This window comes from Astyanax mexicanus, chromosome 21 (genome assembly GCF_023375975.1).
Source record: "Astyanax mexicanus isolate ESR-SI-001 chromosome 21, AstMex3_surface, whole genome shotgun sequence".
NCBI classification, from domain to species: domain Eukaryota; kingdom Metazoa; phylum Chordata; class Actinopteri; order Characiformes; family Acestrorhamphidae; genus Astyanax; species Astyanax mexicanus.
The window spans coordinates 38542674-38556212 of record NC_064428.1 but is presented as its reverse complement, the minus strand read 5'-3'; the positions used below and the strand labels follow the sequence as shown (position 1 = coordinate 38556212).

The following is a 13539-nucleotide window of genomic DNA, read 5'->3' as shown; positions in this document are numbered from 1 at the left end:
TATTTATTTACTACACCTGCTAAATAAAACGTTGGACTCATAATGCAGGTTGTAGTATTGGATAATTCATATATTGTTGATGCTGCTTAAACCAAAAAAAGGTTTCAGGCTCTGATAGACTAAATCTCATTGGTTGGTGTTGGAGTTCATGCTCTGGTAGACTGAATCTGATTGGCTGTTGTTGGAATTTAGGCTTTCGTATACTGAATCTGATTGGTTGCTGTTAGGGTTTTAAGATCTGGTAGTTACATACCTGTAGAACCAGTAGGAGACTTTGGTGTTTCACTAAATGTGGTCGTGGGGACAGTAGTAGACTCTGGATCATGTAAACAAAAGGAAACAAATCAACATTATGTAAATTAATTAAGTATTTTTATATTATTGTAAGGTTTTGCTCTTCATAAAGCAGCTGTTACTCACCTAACTTAACCAGCAGCAGAATCTCTGTGTAAACACCAGTTAGTGATAAAGATCTCTTTATCCCACACCAGTATTGTCCTGCATCCTCTGGTCTCAGGTCAGTGATGGTGACGGTGAAGACTCCGGCTGCTGTATCGTCTTTCAGAGAGAATCTCTGATCTTTAGCTGCAGATCCAGATTCAACAGGGATGTCTTTAGTTTCCAAAGGTAGATTAGAACATTCTCCTCTGCAGAGATACTTCATGTTGGTCTCATATCCAGAATCATAGTAGCATCTGATCTCAACTGAACGTCCTCTGTATCCAATAACAGTGGTTGAAGCACTGATTCCAGCTGTAAAACAAAACATTCAGAATTACAGAGTAAAAATACTAAGTCTGAAATCAGCAAAAAAAATCAATTTTAGCCTGAAATTACACTAATAACTACATAAAAAACCTTCATATTTGATAAGGAACATTACTGAAAATAATTGTAATTATAATAAAAAAAAAGTAAATCTGCTAATGTCAAAATATAATAAACAAAATCATAAAATTGGCTCTTTCCTGAACTTCATTTTAAAATATGAATAAAATCAAACAGTTAATGTTCTCTAAAACCTTCAGTTCCGATATGTTTGTCCATTTTTTACATCTTTATTTTTAAACCTGCATAATTTGGGTTTGATTCCTGATTGATTGTTACTGATCTGGAATTATTAAGTGGAGTAGAGAGAAAACAGGAACAGAAGCTTCTCCAAGTGTCCTGTAGGAGATTTTAATCCATCAATTTTTCATTTTAGTGCAGAAAAAAGGGGTTTTGTATCACCTACACCTGTAGCCTGTGTAGGTACCCTAGCACCACCAGTAATACACAATGCAAGCAACACCAGAAGAAGAAATAGGGGTGTGGCTTCACGCCTCCACAGGTAAACAGCTGAACAGAGAGACACCTGTAGAACAAATAAACCACCTCTAGGCCTACACCTTTAAGATTAGAACTTTAGTTAAACGTCTGATCAACGTTTCCACATGGCTATTTCTTCAAAGACAAGCTCGCAACAGGAGACACAGCTCGGAAACACAAGGAAAGCGGCCAGATCCCTTTTCTCAACTGTGTACAACTTTTCCTGGATGCAAAAGCCAGAAGGACGAACCATTCCCAGATCAGTTACCTGGACGTCGTCAAAAAAAAACTTTCTACAAGAAGCAGAAAAGTTCCTCAGTCCTCAGATACCGTGGCTCTTGATGCATCACAAAGACTTGCTGTCTTGGTCACAGATGCTCCAGCAAGACGTGCACCAACAATTTGTCCTCTTTTGAACTCTGGTATGTCTCCCATAATGTTGTGTGCATTGTGTACAATATTTTGAGCAGAACTGTGCTCTTACCCTGCTAATTGAACCTTCACACTCTGCTCTTACTGGTGCAATAATGTGTAATTAATGAAGATTGAACACCAGGCTGCTCCAATTTAGACATGAAACCTAAAATCCCACACTAAAATGATGACAGGTGTTTCAGTTTCATTCTCCAACACCTGTAGATCTTTTCTCTGCATGCAAATGTCTCTCTCTGTATTTCTCATTTCTAAAGCTAGAACACAGCAATAGCTTTAAAACCCGTCTTTTAAACAGCTTCAGTCTTTGTTCTGGCTCAGCGTCACACACTCAATCTCTCTCTCTCCCTCTATCTATCTTTCTCTCTCTCTCTCTCTCTCTCAAACACATACACACACACACACACACACCGTTAGCTAAATAACCATTTAGCTCTCATATTGTAAATATACTAAATGCTGTTTTGTAATATTTGTGTTTAGATTAGTTTGTGTGTTTAATAAATGTCCAAAAATGTTTATTTTCACCAAGTTGTCTGTGTTGATTTTAATGAATGCTGGTTGCCGTATAATAACCTTATAAAAAAAATTCACATTTATTAAAACCTTCCAGGAGGAGATCCTACCTGTCTGAACAACTACCGGCCAATTTCCAAGTTATGTATTTTGTCAAAGGTCCTTGAAAGGTTGATAAATGGTCAGCTGAAAGACTTTCTACATACAAATAATATTCTTTCTCCATATCAGTCTGGCTTCAGGAAACAACATAGTACTATTACAGCCTCCCTAAAAGTTATAAATGATTTAATAGACTCATTGGACAATAATAAATTCTGCACAGCTCTCTTTGTTGACCTTTCTAGGGCCTTTGATACTGTTGATCATTCCATTCTGAAAGAGCGATTGTCGAATATTGGTCTGTCTAATCATGCCGTTGGATGGTTTGCTAATTATTTGTCAGACAGAATGCAGTGTACACATTTTGAAGGTATCTCCTCTAAAATGCTAAATGTAAATTCTGGTGTGCCCCAGGGATCTGTTTTAGGACCAATTTTATTCAGTATTTATGTAGACGTACTTGGTAGAAACGTTCCTGATGCAAAATTCCATTTCTATGCAGACGATACAGTTATTTACTGTTGTGGTTCCACTCTTGCCAAAGCCATTGGCTATTTACAGACCGCCTTTAACCTTGTGGAACACCAGCTTACAGACCTAAAACTTGTTCTGAATGCTTCTAAAACCAAAGTGATGAGTTTCTCAAATGGCAGGAAGATACCTGAGCCCTCTCCTAGTGTGTTTTCCCTACAAGGGACTGCAATTGAGTTGGTGCCTTGTTAGAAGTATCTGGGTATCTTGATTGATCACAGACTTTCCTTTAGATCTCATATAGAAAATCTAGTCAAGAAATTAAAGCTGAAATTACACTTTTTTTTATCGTCATAGGACATGCTTCTCATTTGCTGCCAAGAAAAAGTTAGTTTCTGCTACTTTTCTTCCAGTATTGGATAATGGGGATTTTATTTATATGCATGCCCCTGCAACATGTCTGCAATCGTTGGACTCTGTGTATCATAGTGCCCTGAGGTTCATCACAGGTTGTAAAGCTCTCACCCACCACTGCACATTATATGGCAGGGTCGAATGGCCCTCACTGGCTGTACGTCGTCTCTCACATTGGCACATTTTTATTTATAAAGCCATCCTGGGGCAACTCCCTCAATATTTAAGTGGTTACATTTCGAGAGTCCAGAGTACTTATTCTTTACGCTCAAATGATTGCTATCTCCTCAATGTTCCCAAAGTTCGCACTGAATTCGGCAAACGCTCCTTTATGCATTCTGCACCTGCTGCCTGGAATTCATTGCAGAGTACTCTGAAACTGAAGGAACTTATTTCCCTTAGAACATTTAGAAATTTTGTAAGAAACCTGGAATCAGCCTCTTATTGTTTCTGTTCATGTTTTGTGTGAAGGTCCTGTTATTCAATCATATTGACCCATCCAGACTGTATATTGTACATTACTGTTTGATTCCTTATTGTTTGATTCTTTGTTTTATGGCTTACCTGTGAACTGTCTGTTTTAAATGTTGAAACTGATGTTTAGGCTGCTGTCTTGGCCAGGCTTCCCTTGAAAAAGAGATCATTGTGTCTCAATGGGACCGATCTGGTTAAATAAAGGCTAAATAAAATAAAAATAAAAATAAAAATAAACCTTCAGAATCTAATTCTCAGAGTCAGCAGTTTCAGAAGTTTAAATTTAAAATTGTTTTTAATCATTGATAAAAAACTTTATAAAAACAACTGTAGTCTTAATATGAATTAAAACTACAATATTTATAAGGTGCAAGTAATTTTATGCGACTGAGTACTTCATGAGCTTTATGCCACCAGCACCTACTGTACACCCATATACAGGACAAGGCCATTTTTAAGGGGTTAAAAATCAATTAAAATTAAAAATTAAAATTTTAATTAGCATTTATTTATTTATTTAGAGTATTATCAGTGAGGACTGTCAGCAGGGTGTGTTAGTGAGCAGTTTAATGTAGAAGGAGCACATTGTGTGACTTTTTTTTTTTTTTTTAGCTATTTAAATTTTTTTACCCATTTTCTAAACCATATTGAACATTTTTAGAACATTTTCAAATTAAAGTGAAACTTCCCTCAGCTCCTGTGATTCTAGAAGCTCTAGTGAACTCCGTGCCCACGAGAGTTTAGAGGCCGTGCCGGAAAATAAAGGTTGCCTCTCAAAATATCTTATATTACTTACTTTAGTCATTCATGTCTGTGTGTTGAGTTATTTTGAGGGCACAGAATACTGAATGCACTGAATACTCTACACTGTATCAAAGTGTTTTATCTTCATTGTTCTCCCATAAAAAAAGATATAATAACATATTTACAGAAATGTGAGGAAGAGACACGAAGTTCACTTCACTCCAGAGGAAGAAGAACCGTTCTGTCTATCAGAGATGATCTACAGATGATCTACAGAAAGATCAAAGAGGAATCACTCACCAGGGATCAGGAGGAAGAGGAAGATGAAGGAGAAGAAGACGGTCATGTTTAAAACATCTACAGACTGTAAAGCATATTTCCTTAAACCCCACCCTTCAGCTTAACACTTCCTCATCTCTCTCTCTCTCTCTCTCTCTCTCTCTCTCTCTCTCTTTTTTTCTCTCTCTCTCTATATACATATATATTATCTATATATATACTTTTTTTCTCTCTCTCCCTCTCTCTCAGACCACTTCCTCCTGTCTGCTGTGTTCTGAGCTGAAGATGATCTGAGATCAGTTCTGAAGTTTATCAGTTAATGATTAAAGAGGTTATTAGAGTATTGGACACTGGTTCTAAATCAGAATAAACAATATTATCACAGACCTTTCAAAGGAGACAAATGCTACCAATTATGGTAAACTGAATCTGATTGGGTATAGGCTCTGGTAGACTGAATCTGATTGGTTAGTGTTGGATTTAGGCTCTGGTAGACTGAATCTGATTGGTTAGTGTTGGTTTTAAGCTCTGTTAGACTAAATCTGATTGGTTAGTGTTGGGTTTAAGCTCTGTTAGACTAAATCTGATTGGTTAGTGTTGGGTTTAGGCTCTGGTAGACTGAATCTGATTGGTTAGTGTTGGATTTAGGCTGTGGTAGACTGAATCTGATCGGTTAGTGTTGGTTTTAAGCTCTGTTAGACTAAATCTGATTGGTTAGTGTTGGGTTTAGGCTCTGGTAGACTGAATCTGATTGGTTAGTGTTGGTTTAGGCTCTAGTAGACTGAATCTGATTCATTGGTGTTAGCTTTGACTGCAATATACTGAATATTGTCAGTTGGTGTTAGGGTTTAGACTCTACTAGACTGAATCTGATTGGATAGTGTTTGGGTTTGGATTTGACTAATATACTGAATAATTCAGTTGGTGTTGGGGTTTAGACTTTAGTATCCCAAGTCTGACAGGTTGTATTTTGGTTTAGACTCTGGAGTTAGACTCAGTGAATGAAAGCGCCATAGTTTTGGGGGTTTTATCCCAATATTATTATTATTATTATTATTATTATTATTATTATTATTATTATTATTATTATTCAGATGTGTATCTTTAGTCACAGCTCTCCTCACACATGCCATTACAAATTTCATCCTCTAGAGGTCAGAATCACACTAAAAACAAATTGCACAGAGTCAACTGAGATAAAACAACATTATTTACATCAAATTTATCTTTAATATTGTTTTCTTCATACATAATTTCTGATTTAGGGAAGTGTATTTTGAACAGTCATTTCATCTCATATTTCCAACAACATGTATAGTTTTCATTCATATGATATTTTACATCATAGTATTTGTAACATTGGATAAACAAAGCAGACTCCGAGTAAAAGAAAGGGTAGTTTTATTAGAAAAGAGAAACCAAACCCAAGCCAGTTCAAACACTGGATAAATCAAGTATTTGGGAAAAAAAACCCAAAGAAACAAGGAGCAAACATGCAAAGATCTAGCAATCATTACAAAACTGAGGCATTTGATTGAAATAGTAAATGTTTCCTTATACATTGATATTAGAAATCTGATGATGCATCTGATTGGTTGGTGTTGGCTTTAGGCCCTGGTAAACTGAATCTTATTGGTTGGTTTTGGGGTTTAGGCTTTGGTAGACTGAATCTGATTGGTTGGTGTTGGCTTTAGGCCCTGGTAAACTGAATCTTATTGGTTGGTTTTGGGGTTTAGGCTTTGGTAGACTGAATCTGATTGGTTGGTGTTGGCGTTTAGGATGTTATACTGAATCTGATTGGTTGGTGTTGGGTTTAGACTCTGGTAAACCAAATCTGATTAGTTGTTTTTAGGCTCTGGTAGACTGAATCTGATTGGTTGGTGTTGAGGTTTAGGATGTTATACTGAATCTGGTTGGTTGGTGTTGGGTTCAGCCTCTGGTAAACCAAATCTGATTGGTTGTTTTTAGGCTCTAGTAAACTGAATCTGATTGGTTGGTGTTGGGTTCAGCCTCTGGTAAACCAAATCTGATTGGTTGTTTTTAGGCTCTAGTAAACTGAATCTGATTGGTAAGTGTTGGGTTTAGGCTCTAGTAGACTGAATTTGATTTGTTAGTGTTGAGGTGTAGACATTGGTAGACGGAATCTGATTGGTTAGTGTTGAGGTGTAGACATTGGTAGACGGAATCTGATTGGTTAGTGTTGAGGTTTCTAAATTGACATTAATGATTAAGACTTTACTATACAGAATCTGATTGATAGTATTTGTGGTAAGTATCTGATAGACTGAATATGATTGGCTGTATTTAGATTTATGCTCTAATAGATTGATTCTGATTGATTGCTGTTGAAGTTCAAAGCCTGGTAGACTTAATTTGATTGGTTGATGTGGATGTTCATAGTCTGGTAGACTGAATTTGGTTGGTTGCTCTTGACGTTTAGAGTCTGGTATGCTGAATCTGATTGATTGCTGTTGACGATTAGAGTCTGGTACGCTGAATCTGATTGGTTGATGTTGACCTTTAGATTCTGGTATCCTGAAACTAATTGGTTGCTCTTGACATTTAGAGTCTGGTATCCTGAATTTGATTGGTTGCTCTTGACGTTTAGAGTCTGGTATGCTGAATCTGATTGGTTGCTGTTGAAGTTTAGACTCTGGTATGCTGAATCCGATTGGTTGCTGTTGATGTGTAGAGTCTGGTACGCTGAATCTGATTGGTTGCTGTTGACGTGTAGAGTCTGGTACGCTGAATCTGATTGGTTGCTGTTGACGTGAAGAGTCTGGTACGCTGAATCTGATTGGTTAGTGTTGAAATTCAGGCTCTGGTAGACTGAAATCACTGCCACATGGTTTTGTCTTCCAGGAGGCTTATATTCATGATCGATTGCACCCTGTAAAAATAAAACAAATAGGAATAATTATAGTATTGATGATAATATTTCTAATTTAAATATGTACAGTAGTTCACTTACCCCATCAGGTCTTGCAGCTCTTTGTAGAATGGCAGAATTTTGAATCCCTGGAAAGAAAACAAAGAAAAAATGGATTTTTTTGCCTGATTTATATGGTGATGGTGCTTTCTCTGGAAAAATGTATCATTTACCTCCAGTTTTCCTCCATTTACAGTAAAAGATTACAGCACTGATGGTGATTCCCGAGAGCAGCAGTGGAATGCAGACATACAGAACGATCAAACCTGGAATAAAATAATATTTATTACACAATGAAGTTTAGATAAGGTTCAATGATCTGCTAAGATCTGCTCTATTAAACTAAAATCAAATTATTAATAAAAAAAAACGGAAAATTATTGCTTAATACTGAAGCCAATATTTTCTGATAAAACATTAAGCAAATAAATGGAATAATAATATTTATTTGGTTGTATTATAAAGTATTTAAAATATGTGTATATTGGTAGTTTGCAATTTTATTTCTTCCATTCTTTTTAAAAGTTATTTATTAGGATCTGGTAGACCCAATTCAATTGGTTGGTTTTGGGTTTAGGTTCACACAGACTAAATCTGATTGGTTGGTGTTGGGTTTAGGTTCTGGCAGACTGAATCTGATTGGTTAGTGTTGAGTTTAGGTTCTGGTAGACTGAATCTGATTGGTTGGTGTTGGGTTTAGGTTCTGGTAGACTGAATCTGATTGGTTGGTGTTGGGTTTAGGTTCTGGTAGACTGAATCTGATTGGTTGGTGTTGGGGTTTAGGGTCTAGTAGACTAAATCTGACTGAATAGTTGTTTGGATTTAGAGTCTTGTAGACTGATTCTGATTGGTTGGTGTTGGGTTTAGGTTCTGGTAGACTGAATCTGATTGGTTGGTGTTGGGTTTAGGTTCTGGTAGACTGAATCTGATTGGATAGTGTTTGGGTTTAGACTCTAGTATAATAAATCTGACTAATTGGTGTTGGATTTGACTCTAATATACTGAATAATTCAGTTGGTGTTGGGATTTAGACTTTAGTAGCCAACATCTGATTGGTTGTATTTGGGTTTAGACTCTGGAGTTAGACTCAGTAAATGAAAGTGCCATAGTTTTTGGGGTTTTATGCCAATATTATTATTATCAGATGTTCTTTAGTCACAGCTCTCCTCACACATGCCATTACACATCTCATCCTCTAGAGGTCAGAATCACACTAAAAACAAATTGGCATCGAGTCAACAGAGATAGATGTTCTAAAAAGAACAACATTATTTACATCAAATTTATATTTAATAGCGTTTTCTTTATTCATACATAATTTCTAATTTAGGGAATTGAATTTTAAACATATATTTCTCATATTTCCAACAACCTGTATAACTTTGATTCATATAATATTTTACATCATAGTATTTGTAACACTGGAAGAACAAAGCAGACTATAAGTATTATTATTATTATTAGGAAAGAGAAAATCCAGTTCCAAAACTGGTATTAGAAATCTGATAATTGATTAATCTGATGCATCTGATTGGTTGGTTTTGGGGTTTCGACTCTGGTTATTTGAATCTGGTTGGTTGGTGTTGGGATTTTGGCCCTGGTAGTCTGAATCTGATTGGTTGGTGTTGGGGTTTAGATCCTGGTAGAATGAATCTGATTGGTTGGTGTTGGGGTTTAGAACCCCTTAGTGATAAGGTTGTGGGCTCCCTGGTGGTTTTGAATAATAATAAAAAAAATACATTATTTCCATTTCTGATATATTTCCTTTCAGATATATTTATGTACAAATAAGCATCTCATAACAATACATAAAGTATAATATATAATATAAAATGCAGATAGATTTTTCCCAATTATAGCTTGTGTATATTGACCTCTAAAAATATCATAGATGTACAAAATAGTCCAAATATACATTATGTATACATTAGTCCAAATATATAATAAATAAATTAAACCAGACACATACCTGCTGATGGGTAAGGTGAAAGGTATGTGGGCTTGGTCTGAACTGGGGTAGTTGGTATTAAATCATCTAAGCAGAAGAAAAAGAGAAAAAAATTACTTTAAAAGATTTATTTTTACTTTAAAACATTTTATCTCACTCAGTTTTAGAACTAATAGTGAATAATGATAAATCACTAGTATTTACCCGTTTGAACCCGTAGTCGTATCATTGTGTAAACATCCACACGAGCCGGCCTCTCCACCCCGCACCAGTACATCCCTGCGTCCTCTGACCTCAGGTCAGTGATGGTGACGGTGAAGACCCCGGCTCCTGGACCGTCCTCCAGAGAGAATCTCTGATCTTTAGGACCCGGTCCGGACCGAACCGGAACATCTTTAACCTCCCAGGAGGAACATCTCCCCCTGCAGAGATACTTCATACAGGAGACGTATTTAGACCTGTAGGAGCATCTGATCTGAACTGACTGACCTTTCAGTCCTGTTACTGTAGATACAGCCCTGAGTCCCGCTGGAACACAAAAACTGAGTTACACAGCAGTTTAACATGATTTCAGCTGGACTGAAGGGTTTAATTTCAATTAAAATGAAGAAAAATGTAAGGAAAATTTACTATAAATAGATAGACAGACAGACAGACACCAGACAGAAGCATCGGCAAAAGCTTAGGCAGACAGACAGAAGCATACGCAGAAGACTAGGCAGACAGACAGACAGAAGCCCAGACAGATAGATAGGCATACATACAGACAGACAGAAGCATAGGCAAAAGCCAAGGCAGATAGACAGACAGAAACCTAGGCAGACAGACAGGAGCATAGGAAAAAGCTTAGGCAGACAGACAGAAGCCTTTTGCAGACAGACAGACAGACAGAAGTATAGGCAGAAGCCTAGGCAGACAGACAGAAGCACAGGCAGATACCTAGGCAGGCAGACAGACAGAAGCCCATACAGACAGACAGACAGACAGAGGCATAGGCAGAAGCCTAAACAGACAGAAGCCTATGCAGACAGAGAGACAAAAGGCTTTGCAGACAGACAGACAGATAGAAGCATAGGCAGAAGACTAGGCAGACAGACAGACAGAAGCATAGGAAAAAGCTTAGGCAGACAGACAGAAGACTAGGCAGACAGACAGAGGCATAGAGAAAAGCTTAGGCAGACATACAGACAGACAGAAGCATAGGCAGAAGACTAAGCAGATAGACAGAAGCAAAGGCAGAGATACAGAAGCATAGGAAGAACACTAGACAGACAGACAGGCAGAAGCATAGGCAGAAGCCTAGCCAGACAGACAGAAACCTAGTCAGAAAGACAAACAGAAACACAGGCAAAGCCTAGACAGACAGACAGTCTTTGCAGACAGACAGACAGCCGCATAAGCAGAAGCCTATTCAGACAGATTTACAGAAGCATAGGCAGCAGACTAGGCAGACAGACAGACAGAAGCATAGGCAGAAGACTAAGCAGACAGACAGAAGCAAAGGCAGAGATACAGAAGCATAGAAAGAACACTAGACAGACAGACAGGCAGAAGCATAGGCAAAAGCCTAGCCATAGGCAGACAGACGCATATATGAGAGATAGATAGATAGATAGATAGATAGATAGATAGATAGATAGATAGATAGATAGATAGATAGATAGATAGATAGATAGATAGATAGATAGATAGATAGATAGATAGATAGATAGATAGATAGATAGATAGATAGATAGATAGATAGATAAACTCACCAGGCAGGAGGAAGATGATACAGATGATGTTTAGAAAAGTGAAGAATAAGAACATGTTCAGGACCTTCTCTCACTCTACTCTCACTCTGTACTCTACTCTTTATCCTGAGAATTTTAACACTTTCGCAAGATAAAAACCCATCAACACACATCCCTCACACTGACCCCTCCCCCCCCCAGACACACACACTCACACTCACACAGTCTCACACGGCGGGTTGTGTAATACTCTGACATGCGTCACGGTAAAGAGTTAGTCAATCACTTCTTCTTTTAACCGCTTCACTGTTTCACAACTTATCCTGCAGTGTGGGAGAAAAACTGGTCACAATTAATATAACATGTGTTTTTAGTGTTTTAGCAGTGTTTAAATTACATATAAACACTGTGTAACAGTGCACTTTCAAGATTTACAGATTTACTCTGAATAAACACATTACTACACATATAGAGGAATGTTCAAAATCAATTTAAAGAACTTTTTATAGATTTTATACAGTTTTTCTTTGATGTTGGGGTACATTTCATGCCATATCTGCACTGCTGCCTCTTTAACTTCTGATTTACACACTGAATTTTTTTTAAAGTATATTTTCTTAGAGTTTTAAAGATATTTTTATATTACCCTGGTGAAAAAAATATATAGTTAATTCTATTTAAAAACATATTGAGAAATGTCTAAGTATGCTGTAAACATACTAACAGATTTATGTACTTATGAACTTCCTTAAAATAAATTAACATTAATATAATGCTTTAATCAAATGTTTGAAAGTAAACTTTGATCATACTTTTTAAAAAGTACAATATAGTGTGTTTTAAATAAATATACTACTATAAAGTACACTTTTAATTAAATTTTTAGTTTAATGTTACTGAATTACATTAAACTAAAAAAATTAATTAAAAGTGTACTTTATAGTAGTATATTTATTTAAAAGTTTATTTATTTAGTTCTAAAATACTTATTTCCAAATATACTTTTGTACCTTTTTAGCAAAGTGTGTTAAAAACAAATTTTACCATAGTTCACTTAAAGTGCAATATATCATGTAACTTTTTATAAAGTAAATTAAATTACTTCATTTATAAAAAAAAAAAATGAATTTGTGACACTAAAAATGGCAAGTCAGGACTGTACTCTAATTTAAATATATTGAAAATACATTTCTTAGTACATTTCTAATCTACCTGGTGTATAATAAATCGTGATACAGTTATAATGCTCATTATTAAATGTATTATAATTTTACTGTAAGTATATTTAAAATATGGGTTACATTCATGAAGTAGTTAAAATGTTACTTTAAAGTATATTTAAAATAGTTTAATTTTAGTACAGTTAAGTACACTTATGACAATTTAATTAAGACTTAAGTAAGTACTATTTTTATACTGTAATTAAAGTATAATAAGTACAAAAAATAGTTGTTCTATTGTATCACTGTTTAAATATACTGATTAATAATGTGGCTACAAGAACACTTTAGTGCACTATAGCATCATATATTGCTTAATATACTTTAATCTACTTTTATTATTACTTTTAGTAATTTAGCTATTTTCATATGTTTTTTAAAAGTGTCCAAGAATTTCCCGTCCAACCTTTGATCTTAGTATAACCCCGCCCCTTTATGACAGTAACCTCATTGACATCAGTGAACATCAGTCAAGTTATGTTAGTTTTATTAATAAAGCACATATAAAAAGACATTAAATGCCAACCAAAGTACAGTACAATAAAATAAAAGTCAGAATTAAGACCTAAAAAATTTTACTAATCAAATATAGAGATTAGGAAATATAAATAGTCGAGATCTCTCCATGAACCCAGATAAGAACTTTTGGACACAGATATGTTTAAACAATTTCAAAATGACGAAAAATCCAAATTTACAACTCATACAATACAAAATTCTCCATAGAACACATTATACAGGGCATAGAATGTTCCAAATGGGCCTTAGAGAAACAAATATATGCACTAACTGTTCGGGCAATCATATTGAGAATTATATACATGCTATATGGTTTTGCATGCCTGTTCAGAGATTCTGGCAGATGATATGTGAAGACTTATCTACCTGGTTTAATTGCAATATCCCAGCTTCACCCAAACTATGCATTTTAGGTGATGTAAGTGAACTAAACATGGAAACAAATATATT

At 35.7% G+C, this 13539-nt stretch overlaps 1 protein-coding gene across 2 annotated transcripts; it reads right to left on the bottom strand.

The window, feature by feature from the left end:
* Nucleotides 1–6124: 6124 nt before the first annotated feature.
* On the bottom strand, nt 6125–11515 carry LOC103032955 (uncharacterized). Of its 2 annotated transcripts, XM_049469942.1 has the most exons (7): nt 11372–11514; nt 9822–10145; nt 9639–9704; nt 7843–7935; nt 7712–7758; nt 7195–7630; nt 6125–7055 (listed from the first exon to the last, which is right to left on the bottom strand). In XM_049469942.1, exons 1-7 carry the CDS (start codon nt 11424–11426, stop codon nt 7051–7053), a joined length of 1026 nt encoding a protein of 341 aa, XP_049325899.1. In that variant the 5' UTR covers nt 11427–11514; the 3' UTR covers nt 6125–7050. The 2 variants fall into 2 exon arrangements, with proteins under 2 accessions (XP_049325899.1, XP_007242827.3); XM_007242765.4 differs by having other exon boundaries at nt 6125–7630; nt 11372–11515.
* Nucleotides 11516–13539: the final 2024 nt, after the last annotated feature.

Excerpts from the sequence above, each read along its gene's own strand:
- LOC103032955 (XM_007242765.4), bottom strand. The coding sequence starts at position 11,426 with ATGTTCTTATTCTTCACTTTTCTAAACATCATCTGTATCATCTTCCTC. Across the intron at positions 7,936-9,638 it reads TTCACCTTACCCATCAGCAG|GTTTGATCGTTCTGTATGTC; the intron begins GTATGTGTCTGG and ends ATTTTATTCCAG. Across the intron at positions 7,759-7,842 it reads TAAATGGAGGAAAACTGGAG|GGATTCAAAATTCTGCCATT; the intron begins GTAAATGATACA and ends TTTTCTTTCCAG.